The 14,110-nt window shown below is 39.4% G+C and overlaps 1 protein-coding gene across 1 annotated transcript; it reads right to left on the bottom strand.

The window, feature by feature from the left end:
* Window positions 1-306: 306 nt before the first annotated feature.
* Window positions 307-849, bottom strand: LOC142608755 (uncharacterized). Its single transcript, XM_075780436.1, has one exon. The coding sequence runs from the start codon at window positions 847-849 to the stop codon at window positions 307-309; it is 543 nt and encodes a 180-aa protein (XP_075636551.1).
* Window positions 850-14,110: the final 13,261 nt, after the last annotated feature.

Here is a 14,110-nt window from a genome sequence, read left to right as displayed (position 1 = left end):
CGAGGCCGAGGTCTCCGGCCCTGGCAGATGCAGAATTGCAGCTGCCATGCACTGTCTAGCCACAGATTGACTCCCAATTATTTCCTCGATCTGTTCCCCCGATGGGAACTTCACTTTGACATGCAAAGTTGGGGATACGGCCCCCAAAGCATGCAACCATGGTCTTGCCATAATAGCCATGTAGGGAGAATATTCATCAACCACAATGAAATCCACCTCCACCATTTCTGAGTCGGACTGCATAGTTAACCTAATTTGCCCCTTCGGTATGACAGCTTTTCCCTCAAAACTTGTCAGTGGCGAGTCCTAAGCCATAAGATCCTCAAGTCTTAAGTTTAGCCCCTTGAAAAAGTCAGGGTACATAATATCTGCCCCACTACCTTGGTTAACCATCACTCTCTTTGCATCATAACCCCCTATCCTCAGTGTAACCACCAAAGCATCATCATGGGATTGGATAATTCCAATCTTGTCTTCTTTCGAAAAACCCAAAATAGGTTGGGCATTCCCCTGAATCCTCTTCCGCTTAGAGCTAGACTCCTCGGCAAGAGTTTGTGCCACAGACAACACCTTGGAAGGACGAGAACCAGTTCTCCCGAGAGCAGCAAACATAACATTGATCGTACCCAGAGGAGGCCTTGATGAAGTGTTGCCCTGATTGACTAAACCTGAATGATCTCCCTGCCCATTGGGATGATACAAAAATTGTCTTAACCTTCCCTCCTTAACCAACTGCTCTAAATGATTCCACAAAGTCCTATAATCCTCCGTGGTATGCCCCCTTTCTTGATGATAGTGGCAATAGAGGTTCTGATTACGTTTCATGGGATCCATGGGATCCCTGGCCATCTTGTTGGGCCACTTGAAGTATGGTTCATTCTGGATTTTCTACAGCATCTTATGCACTGGTTCTCGAAATACAATATTAACCGCTTGAGGAGTGATATAACCTGTTATTGTTGTATCTGTCCGACCTGAAATCTCTCCTCTCTTGAGGGATAACCTTCGCCTTTCCCTTACCTTGTTGTTGATCTTCTTCAACCCGTTTGTACTCATCAATGCGATCCATGAGCCGACGTACACTCCTTATAGGCTTTTTAGTCAGAGATTTCCATAAGTCATGCTCAGTAGGGAGGCCAACCTTGAAAGTCCTTATTGCCATATCGTCAAAATCACCATCGATCTCATTGAACATCTCCTAGTACCTGTCAGAGTATGTTTTCATGGTTTCCCCTTCCCTCATGGCCATGGACAATAATGAATACAGAGGTCGAGGAACTCTACTATAGGTGATGAAGCGAGACCCAAATGCCCTAGTGAGTTCCATGAAGGAATCAATGGAACTTGCCCTCCGGCCATTAAACTACCTCATTGCAACAAGTCCTAAACTAGAAGGGAAGACTTTGCATATTAAAGTTTCATTTTTAGAGTGTATCGCCATCCTTTGATTGAAATGACTCATATGCTCTACAGGACCCGTTTGATCATTATAAATGGTGAACGTGGGTTGAGTGAACCGCCGTGGAAGCTTCCCTTTCTCCACCTTACGTGTGAAAGGTGACTTGGAAATTTGGTGTAACACCCTACTCATAGCATCATTTCCTAAGCCCCTAGAGGAAAACTCCTTGCCTTTATGACCATGAAGATTATCAGGAGGAGTTCTTGACCTGGACCTATAGCCACTGCCCTAGCTATCTTCAAAAGAAGGGTCAAAAAAAGAGGGAGTTCGCCTTTACCTCTTGCAGTGCAATTTCTTCTTTAGATGGTCAATCTCCTTCTGCATGGTCTTAGCATTTTCCTTGTGAGGAATTCTGCTTCCATCTCGTGAATGACTCCCATTGGTGTGCCCTGTATGTACACTACCCTCTCGGTTTCATTCTTGCTCAAGATGCAAGAAGTGATCCTCAGGCTGGGACCCCATAGACTTTGCATGATATGGACCTGAGCCTGCCATAATGTTACAATTCCTAAAACGCAAGATTTCCACAGACGGCACCAATTGTAAGGTTACAATTTGTACCCGAACCCAACTGTATGAAGGGAACAGGCCCAAAAAGTCCAATACAATGAAATTTGTAGAGAGTGGGCTTGAAACTTAGGTTCTATGGATGTTGGATAACAAAACTTTTATGTAACAGAACTTTTATGTAACAGAAATTCTCCTCGGACATATGCTGAGGATGGTTTGTATTGTTTTTCCTTGTTCTAAGAATAGATTACAGTTGGGGGTGGTGTGTACAATGTTTTTCTCTTTCTTCCTTGATCCCCCTTTCTTGAATGCCTCTCCTTTCCTTTTTTATCATCTTCCTTCTCTTTCCCTCCTCCACGTATGGATTAAATCACCGATCCAGATACTTGTCTCATCCACTGCCCTCTTGAAGTCTTCTTACAATAGTTGTAAGGCTGATCACTACAGTTCAGATGTCATTTTCTTATTAATTCGGCCAGAGGGGTAGGTGCAGAGTCTTTAATGAGGTGGTAGCAGCTTTTTCTAAGATATTTCTCATTCGTTCTTCCTCTCTGTGCCTTTGTGAAACCCATATTTATCCACCAAACCTCCTAGAATCTCCTTCTAAACATTATCGCGTATAATATGATCTTTACTTCATTTAGCCGAGGATATGCCCCTCCTCGGACTACTTCCATCAACCTCTTTTGCAACAGCTTACTTGTGAGCTTTTAAGTTAGGTACCGTTACTACCACTAAAACCTCCTCGGACAAGTTAATACCCTCGGATCAGGCCCAAGGCCCAAAAACATGCCCTGGACCTTTTGTCCTCACATCCCCAACACGTGATATCACGTGACTTGAGATTCTTTTACATGTCCCATGCACGTTTACATTTTTATATTAGTATATATGCCTTTTTTGTGGATTTTTTTTCTCAAAATTTTAAGGTAAAAATACACTTTATCTCCTAAATTATATCATATTATACTTACCTTCGGAGTATCAACATTAGTGGTGCCAAAATTTCTCAATTTGACACCATCAAAAGTTATTTTATATATTTTACCATCTCATTTTATAAAATACCCAACATCAGTGGTTTTATTTTAGCATTTAACATAATAAAATAATATAAAAAACTGTGGGGGTTTTTTTTTTTTTTTTTGATAGCACACAAGCCAAAGTAGAAATAGGGATCTTGGACCTTTGTGCTTAAGTTTAAGGGATTGCGTTTGGTTCATTGTAGTTAAGTTGGGCTGATTTTGAACCAGATTGTGCGCAAAACGTGAACCCGACAATATATCCATACTAACACATAGAAAATACATACATATTGCGTAGTAAGGAATAGTAAAGAATGGTATAAGTAAAGGGAAAATGAAATAGAACATTAGGGATCCTGAGGATAACAAGAAATGCTTCATTATTTTCTTAAGTTTTTCAATACATTATGCTCTTATCGCACTAGGATGTATAACAAGGTCCAAATAAGTTCAAAAATTGCAGACTTAAATAACTCTTTTAGGCTTCTAAGACTTGTGAAGTTTGAATCCCTTTGAATCCAAGTGTATTCTCTAGTGTCTGTCTCGGGATCTAGGACGGTGTTTTTCCTCTCTTTTCTCTTTTTGAATTCTAAAGAAGTTTTCTAAATGATCTTTTTACTCTAATTCACTATTGCTGAATGAAATTTATTGTTTGCTCCTCCTCTTTTTATAGTCCCCTCTTAGAGTTTTTGGTGTATCAGTGATTTCCTCCATTTATTGCCCAAGGTATCAAAACCAATGTTATGTCAACAACATTGGTGGCTGGTTCCTTTCTCATTTTCTCATTGTTTTCCTCTTTTGAGGTTCTCTCTCCAAAAGCCCTTAGCTAACCTTCCTCTTCTGGGAGGTCCTAAGGGCTAACTTCTAATCCTTCTCTTCCTAAAGTTTCTAGATACTACTTTTCAGACCCACTTTTTGGTTGCTTTCCCTTTTGTCATTTTCTTTAAATGGATAGATTCCTTTTCTATCAGGCTGAAAGATCCCAAGCCACCTTCCTTCATGGTCCATCTCCCTAGATTCCCTGAGGTACCAAACATTTTTTCATGAAGTGTTGATTCCTAAGTCTTCTGCTAATTTTTTGCATCATTGGGTGGCTGATAGGACATATCTGTTCTCGTTCTTTACGTTCCTGGGTATGCCTCCTTGAGCTATCTCAATTCCAACCTGGCCCTATTGCATATCCCGAGGATCCCAAGCTTTTAGGAATCCCCAAGTATCCTGGTTCAGCTTTCTTTCTGGGTTCCCCAGCGATTTTCTCACTTAAGGTTTGGGCTAAGCTTCTCTTTTTTCTTTGTTTTATAAGGCCCAAAGCCTAGCCATTCATGTGTTTGGGCCCCTTCCTATTGAATTTTAATGAATTTGGGCCTTACCCTTTCCTTGAAAGCCCAAATAGTTCTTGGATTTCAATTTTTGTATTGTTTTGGGCTTTGGTGTGATATTTTGGACCTTAACAACAACATAATAAAATAATATGTCATTCAACAGCCACAACACAACCACAACCATCACCAAAGCCATGGAAACCAACGCACAACCACAACCCCACCATTGTGACCAAAACCATCAAGAACCAGCAAAGTAGAACAAAAAAGGAAAAAAAAGAGAGCATAAATATGAGCAGAAAAAAACCCATAAATTGGGAAAAAAAATTAGAAAAAATCAGGAAAAAAAAAACAAGCAGAAAAGTATGTAGAAAAACCCACAGATCGGAACAAAAACCAGCAAAAACCCCACAAATTGGAAAAGCAACCAGCAAAAACCAAAAAAAAAAGAAGAGCAGAAAAAACCCAATGCCAAAACCACCGGAGAGAGAAGAGAGGAGAGATTGGGTTGAAGGTGAAGATGAGAGGTTGGCCAAAGAAGAGAGAAGTTTGAAGAAAGAGTTTGGGGAAAGAAAAAATGTATAATAAAAAAAATACTCGCCAATAATTTATTTTTATTTTATTTTTGTCTTTTTAAGCTATAGCAAGAGCATCATTATTGGAGGAGGCATATTGCTATAATGATATTTTGCCTCCTCAAGCTACAAAATATTTTGCCTCCACAGTAAACAAGTACTTTACAATAGCATGTAGCTATTTGTTTTAATATTTTTTTTTATTCGTTTGCTCCCTTTTTTTTTTCCCTTTCAGCTCATCTCTCTCTCTCCCATTACTTTCCTCTCTCAAACCAAAGCTCCTCTCTCTCTCTCATTTCAGATTAGGTCACGCCCTTGTCGCTGCCGGTCACGCCATTGCCTATGCCAGTCACACTCTTGCCGCCGCCCTTGAATCCATCTCTTTTCTCTTTGCTCAAATGCCCTTGCCACCGCCCTTGAATCTATCTCTTTTCTCTTTGTTAAGATCAGAATTTGGGTGTTGGTTGTGATTGAGGGTTTTTTTTTTTTTTTTCTTCTTCTGTGGGTTTAATTTCTGTGGTGGTGGTGATGGTGGTTGTGGTGGTTATGGGTTTGGTGGCTATGGTGGTGGTACAGTGTTTGATTTTTTTTTTCCTGTGGGCTTGGTAGCTGTGGTGGTGGTTTGGTGACTATGGTGGTGGTTGGTTTTTTAATTTTCTTTTTTCTATGAGTTTGGTGGCTGTGGTGGTGATGGTGGGTTAGTGGCTGTGGTGGTGGTTTGGTTTTTTATTTTGCTTGCGGGTTTGGCTGTGACTGTGTTGGTGGTAGTTTGATTTTTTTTCCTTGCTGTGGGCTGTAGTTGCCACATGGAGGTTGTTGCTGGTGGAGTGGTGGTGGAGGTGATTGTGGGTGGATGAAAGGTTGTTGTGGTGGATATTTTTTATTTTATTTTAATGAGTTTTTTATATTATTTTAATTAAATAGCTAAAAATATAGATCCATAAATGTTGGGTGTATTGTAAAGTGAAGAGGTAAAATAGATAAAGTGACTTTTGTAGGTGCTAAATGGCTAAATTTTTTGCTCCACCAATGTGGATGCTCTAAACTGATATCGATACCAGTTTACTATAGCTCTAAAGCTAAAAAAATTTAGCTTTGCCTCCACCATTGCAGAATGCTTTTTAGTATCGGTGGTGCTAAAAATAGCAATATGGCTTTTTAGCACCACCAATGCTAATGCTCCTATGAGAATATATACTTTACCCCTTTTAAACTATACTCCTTTTACACTTACCCTCCTAAACTATGAGAATGCACATTTACTTTCCTAAACTATAACCTATAAGATGGGTGCAAAATGTTAAGTTTAGAGAGTGTGCACTCTCATAGTTTATGTGGGCAAGTATTATGTGGGTGATAGTTTAAAGGGTATGTGTGTATTCTTGTAATTTAGTGGACAAGTGTAAAATGGGTATAATTTAGAGGGATAAAATGTTAGTTATCTAAATTTTAATTAAAATTATTCTTGCCACGGGTTTTTTTAGAGTCCATTACCTTATTAGGGACGGAGCCAGAACTTTGAGTTAGAGGGGGCAGTTTTACTGCTGGCTGTGTGGCGGTTTCAACTCCTAATTCTGCTACTTGGCTGTTGAGATTTTTGTTTTTGTTTTGTTTTTGTGTGAGTAAGAACAAAATTAGTTTTGTTTCGAAATTTTTAAAGGATAGAGTTATTTATTTTGGATAAAATTAGTTAATTGAGCTTAATTTTTTTTTTTTAGTTTTACTGGTAATTTTTGTTGTTGAGCTTTTTTTTTTTTTTGGCTTGTATATTTTGTTTTAGATTTTAGATCTATAAATTTTTTTTATGGTCACTAAAATGAGAAAAATGCAAGAACTACAAGTTTTTTTTAATTATAAATTACTAATATGATAAGTGATTATTGGTAAGTAAAAAAATGATATGAGTGGTGTGCCTATATGTGAACCAATAAAAATTTGCTACCAAAACAGTTTGTAAAAATATTATAAAAAAGTTTGTGACTATAGAATTACTCTTAAAATAATCAATGATATTGTTAAAGGGAAACAAAATTGTAATTTTATAGAATAAAATTGCTAAAACTAGTACATATATATATAATAATATTTTTTTTAAATCTAGGGGGGGGCCATTGCCCCCCTAGTCCAAGGGTGGTTCCATCCCTGTACCTTATTATCCTTCAATAACTCTAAAGCCACAAAAAAGTTCACAACTATTCTACAGTTTTCAAGCTAAAAAATTGTTAATAATAGATAATAGAGTGATGTCAATGATGAGTCCAGATAAGAATCATTAAAAACTTGCAAAGTCGAATGTCGTGAAAATTTTTATGAAAATTGTTATGTTTATAACATTACTCATTATTTTTACATGAAAAGAAAAAACTATTTCAACTATAGTTTATTGCCCGTCAATTATTATAATAATTATCTTATTATATATGCAACAGTCATATGGATTGGGTATCTCACAACTTGTGTGTCCAACAGGTGCATGGAACCCATAAGCTGTGGGACACCCACGACATACATTGGTCTATCTTAATTATAAGGCACTCAAGTACCCATGGTCTTGACTCTTGAACCATGACCTTACCTTGTTCTGACAAGAGATGGAAGCGCCATTTATATAAGCTAAGCTCCGATTGTTTATAAAGATTTTTTTTTCACTATTTGGTTTTATTCTTAGAAATACATTGAAAAACAAATTATTTTGGCACCTGACCCAAATGAAATATCACTAAAAATTACTATATTATTGCATGTATATTAAATAATAATTTTAATTCACCAATGGTTTAGTAAGCTTTGGCCACATATATTCTATTTTGTCATTTTATTATATTCAAAGTTATACTCTATGTTAATTGACATTTTTTGTTATATTACTTCTACTAATGTAATTTCCTCTAGGGTTTTCTAATTTTCTAAACTTGAATTATAATAAGCACAATCCAAATAAAATAATTGAAAATAACAGTACAACCAAAAAATATTTAATAAAAACTATCAACGAATCAACATTCAAAAAAATAAAAGGATAAATAAAGAAGAAAAAAAACTGGTTGAAATTAATTTTTTGGTGACCTTTAAAATTTTGGGAGAGACTCTCAAACTTTTAAAGGCGTATCGTGGTCATTATTGAAGTCTCAATGGGTATTCTCGTCATTTTCGTGGGCTTGGGGTGTATTTGTCATTTAGTGGGTTTGGGGGTGTATTTTTTGCATATTTTAGGGGTAGTTTATTATTTTGGAGCTTTGAGGGTGTTTTGGAGATTTCAATGGTAATTTCACTATTTTGGAGGTTCTAAGATATTTTTATTATTTTGTAGGTTTCAAGAGATTTCATCTCTCTCCTATAGGAGATGTATAAAACATTTCCAATTCCAAAAAAGATGTTTCATAAATGATTCTGATTTGGCTAATGAGAAGGTGTTCTTTTAATACGGGCATAACAAAATCTTATAATATACTTCAAGCCAAGGTGTTAGTCTATTATAAGTCAATATAAATAAATAACTAAAATAAAATAAAATTGATAATGAGAAGATAATCAGTAGGCTGGATGCTTCGGATTTGAAAGAACTACTAGCTGTCTTGATGGTCTAAAAAAGAAAGAACAATGATCAAAGGTGACTGGGGTCGCCGGCCAAGAACCCTCAGATGCCAAAGTTAGTTTTTCTCTCTTAAATTTTGGAGTTCCAACTTTTCAGGAAATGTAAAAATGTACCTTTGTCTGGTCTGAAGGGGCGTTTACATAGTGCGTCCTGGAAACGGTTATTAGACTTGTAATCTCCCCTATATTTGAGGAGGTTTGAGGGTTCAAGGATAACTTCCACAACCGTTTAGGAGTTACATTTTTTCATATAACTGTCACTGGAAGTTATGCATGTGAGAATGAGTTGTAGTACTGAACTTGGATTTTACTCACATCCTGGAACATTAGCATGTAGGCAAGTTCATGCTTGGAAATTTTCCTAAGTGTCAGGGGCTCGTCTAGGAGCCTCCTTGAAAAGCGTACCTTGTTCCCATGGCAGGTCGTCCTTTTATAGACGACCTTCTCATGGAAGGTTATACTTACATGGATGACCTTCTCACGGACGATTATCCTTACATGGACGACCTTCTCACGGATAGTTATCCTTACATGGATGACCTTCTTACGTGGGATGTATCTTCTATTCTGGACGGCTCCTTTGGACTAGATGGAATTGGTCAAATTTATAATTCACCATCAGTTGCCCCTGGTCCAAAAGGTCATCCAGAGCATTGGAGGATCTACTGCTGTTCTCTGGACGTGTGTCCTCATGCTGGTGATCATACGTTACTCCAGGTGTCACAATCTTAATGACTAAGTTCTATGGTCTCAAATTGTGCCACGCGTTACAATTTCATTGGCGATATGTCACGTTGATTCAAGTTTTCGAGGGAAATGCCACGTGGCGCTTCCTAGTTGGTCACATAATTTGAGATACCATTTTTCAACGCCTATAAATAGTGGAATTCCTCTCGTACCCCTTTGCATTTCTTGAATTTTCTTCTTTGACATCCCTCGTCCTAGCGCCTCGTCTAGAAGTCTTCTGCGTCTATAGTCTCCCTTCGTCTAGATCTAGGTATTTTCTCCATCCTCGTCCTCAAGTTTTAAGTTTTCTTAAAGAATGTCTGAGGTTGTCCTTTCTTTGTCAAGCAATAGTGTTGATAAGGCCATAGACGAGTATCATGATCCTAGTAGTTTTAGCGGTTCTAGCGATAGTAGTAGCAGTAGTTGCAATAGTAGCAATGGGGGAAACACTACTAACGAGTATACCTCTGGTGTCCTTGGGGTTCCCTTAGAGGTACTTCAGGAAGGACTTAGAATGAGGGCTGAGTCCGGGTCTAGGGCTGGTACAAGTGCTCCCTCGTCTACTGTTTAAGACGAGGAAGAGATAGTTTACAGTTGCGCCATTGGGATCGCCTCTAAGACAGACGAGAAAAAACTAGGCGTCCTTAAGACTTGGTACCAAATTCCTGAAGACTTGAATCCCAGGTTACTAGTGCGTTAGGAGTGGTGTTGTCAACCCTGTTTTGGCGTTGGCATTTATGAGGCTTACCTCTTGAGGGGTTTGAGGTTGCCCCTTAATGCTTTTGCTAGGGAGTTGCTTACTAGGTTGGATTTAGGTATATGTCAACTTAACCCCAACGCATGGAGGCTAATTGTTGCTATGCAAGTTTTGTGGAGGGAGGCGTTTGAGGGGGATCGTCCTCTTACTGTGGACGAGTTCCTCTTCTGCTATAAGCCATCTGAGATTAACCAATCCCATGGCTTTTATCAATTCACAGCCAGAGGGAGAGATTATAGGCTAATAAAGTCCTTAGTCACCTCAGATAGGAAATTGAAGACGGAGTTCTTCTTCGTATCCGGTTTTTGGGCTGGACGCCCTATTGAGGTTGACAGGGATCCATTCCTTCCCTACACAGGAGAGTTACAGAACCTTTGTCCTGAAGGTATGTCTGTGTTGACCATTTTATTATTTGTTATTTATTCTTGATTGTAGTCGTCTATTTTTTTTTTAGGTGTTAGACGGCCTCATTTAAGCAGGTTCTATCTTGAACGAGTCCAGAAGGCGCGTCTATATACTGACAGGACTTTCCATTCTTTGGTAAGTCTTCAACATCTTGCCACTTGGGGGTTAGGTCCAGAGCCATCCGCTGAAGCTATTGCCCACGAGCTCACTATTCGTAGACGTAAGTTCTCCTTTTCTCTCTTCTTTTCTCCTCTTTTTTTATTTTTTATTTATTTTATTTTTTTATGTTCATCACTAACGTCTTTCTTCTCAGGAATGGTGACGATGAAGGAGAATAAGGGCAAAGAAGTGGTAGACGAGGCGACTGGGCAGGGGGTGCAATCCCAGCCTTGTCTATCCGCTGATGATAAAAGAAAAAGCCTGTCACAAGGAGTTGATTTGGGGAACCTTCCAAGCAGGTGTAAAGAGAAAAAAGCTAAGCATAGGTTGTCCATGCCTCAGGACACCCAACCTAATCCTTTCCTCCTCCCCTAGGGTCACCCTGTCCAGATTCTGGATGTTGATTCAGAGCCCAAAGATCCCCCGTCTGTGTAAATCCCGTCTAGGGTCGATGCGCCTGCCTCATCTCAACCTTCTCAACAGGTGCCTCAAAACCTTCTTGGAAATGAGGACTTGGCTTGGGAAAGGTTAGAGAAGGTTGTGACGGACGAGGACATAATGGCATGTTATGACATGTCTTTGAAGGACTTTGAGCACTCTAGTGTTCATGACCTTTTTAAGGTATGTAGTCTTTATTTATGTATACATCATCCTGTTAGCAATACACGTGTATATTGTAATAAAATTTTAATTTATGTAGGCAATGTCTAAGTTATCATCATGTCCAGACAGGAAACTGAGCTAGACAAGATGAGGATTCTACTAGAGAAGAGGGTCCAAAAGGTGAAGGACGAGTCTAAAAGGTGGGCTGAGGTGGTTGCCAAGGCTAAGGACGAGGCAAAGGGGCTGCAAAACCACGTTGAGGAGTTGAAGACTGATGTCAAAGAGAAGGCTACTCGTCTTGATCACCTCCAAAAGAAGAACGACGAGTTAAGTGCCCTTCTTGGAAAAGCTAAGGGAAACGCAATTGCAGAGTTTAAGGTGTCTAAACAATTCACCGATTTAATGGATACCAACTATGCAGCTGGGTTTGAAGATTTCAGGATGGACGCCATGGAGAAATTCCCTGAGATTGACTTTAGTTCTATCAAACTCAACCTTGATGGGGATGCTACAAGCTCCCTCCTCCAGACGAGTTCAGAAAACATCAATGTAGAGGACGATGCCACTACACAGCTACCTCAGGACGACCCCAATGTTGACGCCCCTCCTGCCTAAAGACGAGACTTTAACATTTTGCTTATTCAAGTGTTTTTTCTTTTTATTTTTGTTTGGTCCATTGTTTTAGGACCATTTTTAAGATTTATTTGAGTACATTTCACTTGTCTAGAGTGCTTTGGACGAGTTTATTAACAATTTCCTTTTAAGGCTTACTTTGTAAGGGTTTTTGGACGATAGTCGTCTACCCTTTTTAAACTTTGATGAATATTTATTTTTACCCATTGTTGAACGTTATTGTATGGACTAGTCTATCCTCTATTTTCGTTATTAATGTTATTGGCTTCTAAGTAGTCTGCCCACTCTAAGTGTTGGAGGGTCGTCCACGCGTTTTTCTTATGGACGCCCCACTTATGCATGAGCCTCTTGCTTGCCATTTAAATTTTCTGAAGTGTGACTTGTCCTAGAAGTGGCAATGATGATTTTGCCAATCCTTTTCCTCGTCCATAGGCTGGGCAATCGGCATTCATCTTTCGTCAAGACATTTCTAGTGTTTGACTCGTCTAGAACACTGGAGTGTCTTGGCTAGATGCTCGTCCATGGACTCTAATGCTCACTGTATGCTTTTTCTCGTCCACTACTTAGGCATCAGGCTTACAGTTTCTTCTCAACCTTTTCTTTCGACGAGTATAAGTTACTCTATCTGTTTTTCAAACGAGTATGCCTTAACTTATTTTTCTTTACTTTATCCTCATTTCGAGGAAAGCTTATGAACGTTACATCTCTGCGTCCAGAGATTTTCATTCATCTTAGGCTTTTGCCTTCTTATGGGTACTATTATGGAAATTAGATTTATGCATTAAATACATTGGAAATCTAAACCATATTATTATATAAACATCGTCCACAAATATTACACATGCTTAGAAGCTAGTGCCATAGGAAAATACTTAGGATGTACACAACCTCATCTTTCACAAACTTGTCTGTAGATAGTGCAAAAGTTTAAGAACTAGTGCACTTTTTATTCTTAAAACACACAATAGTAGTAGTGAAAACACAAGACAATAAACATGAGTAAACGTATAGACCACGGTTGCAACCTCGTCCATATCTCCCATCCATGGCAATTCTGGTCCAAGCTTACCCTTTATTGATAGTACCGCCTCAGGTGCTCCATGTTCCAGGGATGCCCTAACTTCCGTCCGTCTAGAGCTTCCAAGTAGTACGACCCCTGCCTCTTGCAGTTGATTACCCTATAGGGTCCTTCCTAATTAGGTCATAATTTTCCATGAGCTGGATTCCTGGTTGCCAAGGAGACCCTTTTGAGAACAAGGTCTCCAACGTTGAAGCGCTTGGGTTTTGCCATAGCATCATGTTGTCTAGCCATAAGATTTTTGTATCTCGCTGTCCTTTGCTCTGCGTCCATCCTTACCTCGTCAATGAGATCGAGGTTAAGACGAAGTTGCTTTTCATTTTCTTTCTCCTGGTATTTCATCACTCGATGATTAGCCATTTGAACTTCCGCATGTATGACTGCTTCACTTTCATAGGCTAGCTTGAAGGGGGTTTCTCCTGTCGGTGTACTCACAGTCGTCCTGTAAGCCCAAAGAACACCTGGCAACTCATCTGGCCATACCCCCTTTGCCCCCTCGAGCCGAGTCTTGATGATTTTCAGCAAGAACCGGTTCGCTACTTCTACTTGTCCATTCGCCTGTGGGTGAGAGGGTGAGGAATAGCGATTCTTGATTTCGAACTGTTCACAAAAGTCCTTGAAAGGTACATTGTCAAACTGTCGTCCATTATCAGATATCAGTACTCTAGGTACTCCGAACCTACATAGAATGTTCCTCAAAACAAAGTTCTTAACATTTTGCTGAGTAATTTTTGTAAGAGATTTGGCCTCCACCCACTTGGTAAAGTAGTCAATTCCTACCACCAAAAATTTCATTTGTCTAGTTCCTAGGGGGAAAGGACCTAGGATATCCAGTCCCCATTGTGCAAAGGGCCACGGGGTCGTCATTGGGGTATGGTACTCCAATAGCTGTCTAGGAACGCTGCTGAAGCGCTGACACTAGTCACACACCTTAACATAAGCTTTAGCATTTGCTTGAATAGTAGGCCAGTAGTAGCCTGCATGAACGACCTTATGGACGAGCGTCTTGCTCTTGAGTGATTCCCATACGCTCCTTCATGGACCTCCCTCAACACATAGTTTGACTCGTCCGGAGCTAGGCACCTTAGGTAGGGCTGAGAAAAGCCTCGCTTGTATAGCACTTCATTTATAAGGACGTACTTGGCGGCCCTAACCCTCAGTTTCCTAGCCTCGTTCTTGTCTTCTAGAAGCCTTCCATCTTTAAGATAGATTATTATTGGACTCATCCAATATTCTCCACCTCCTATTTGCTGTATATCTAGAA

Source organism: Castanea sativa, chromosome 9 (assembly GCF_040712315.1).
Source record: "Castanea sativa cultivar Marrone di Chiusa Pesio chromosome 9, ASM4071231v1".
NCBI lineage: Eukaryota > Viridiplantae > Streptophyta > Magnoliopsida > Fagales > Fagaceae > Castanea > Castanea sativa.
Note: the sequence above shows the minus strand (reverse complement) of the source record. Positions and strands in the feature narration are given on the sequence as shown.

Bases quoted from the DNA above. Each gene is read 5' to 3' on its own strand.
- LOC142608755 (XM_075780436.1), bottom strand. From the start codon at position 849: ATGGCCAGGGATCCCATGGATCCCATGAAACGTAATCAGAACCTCTAT.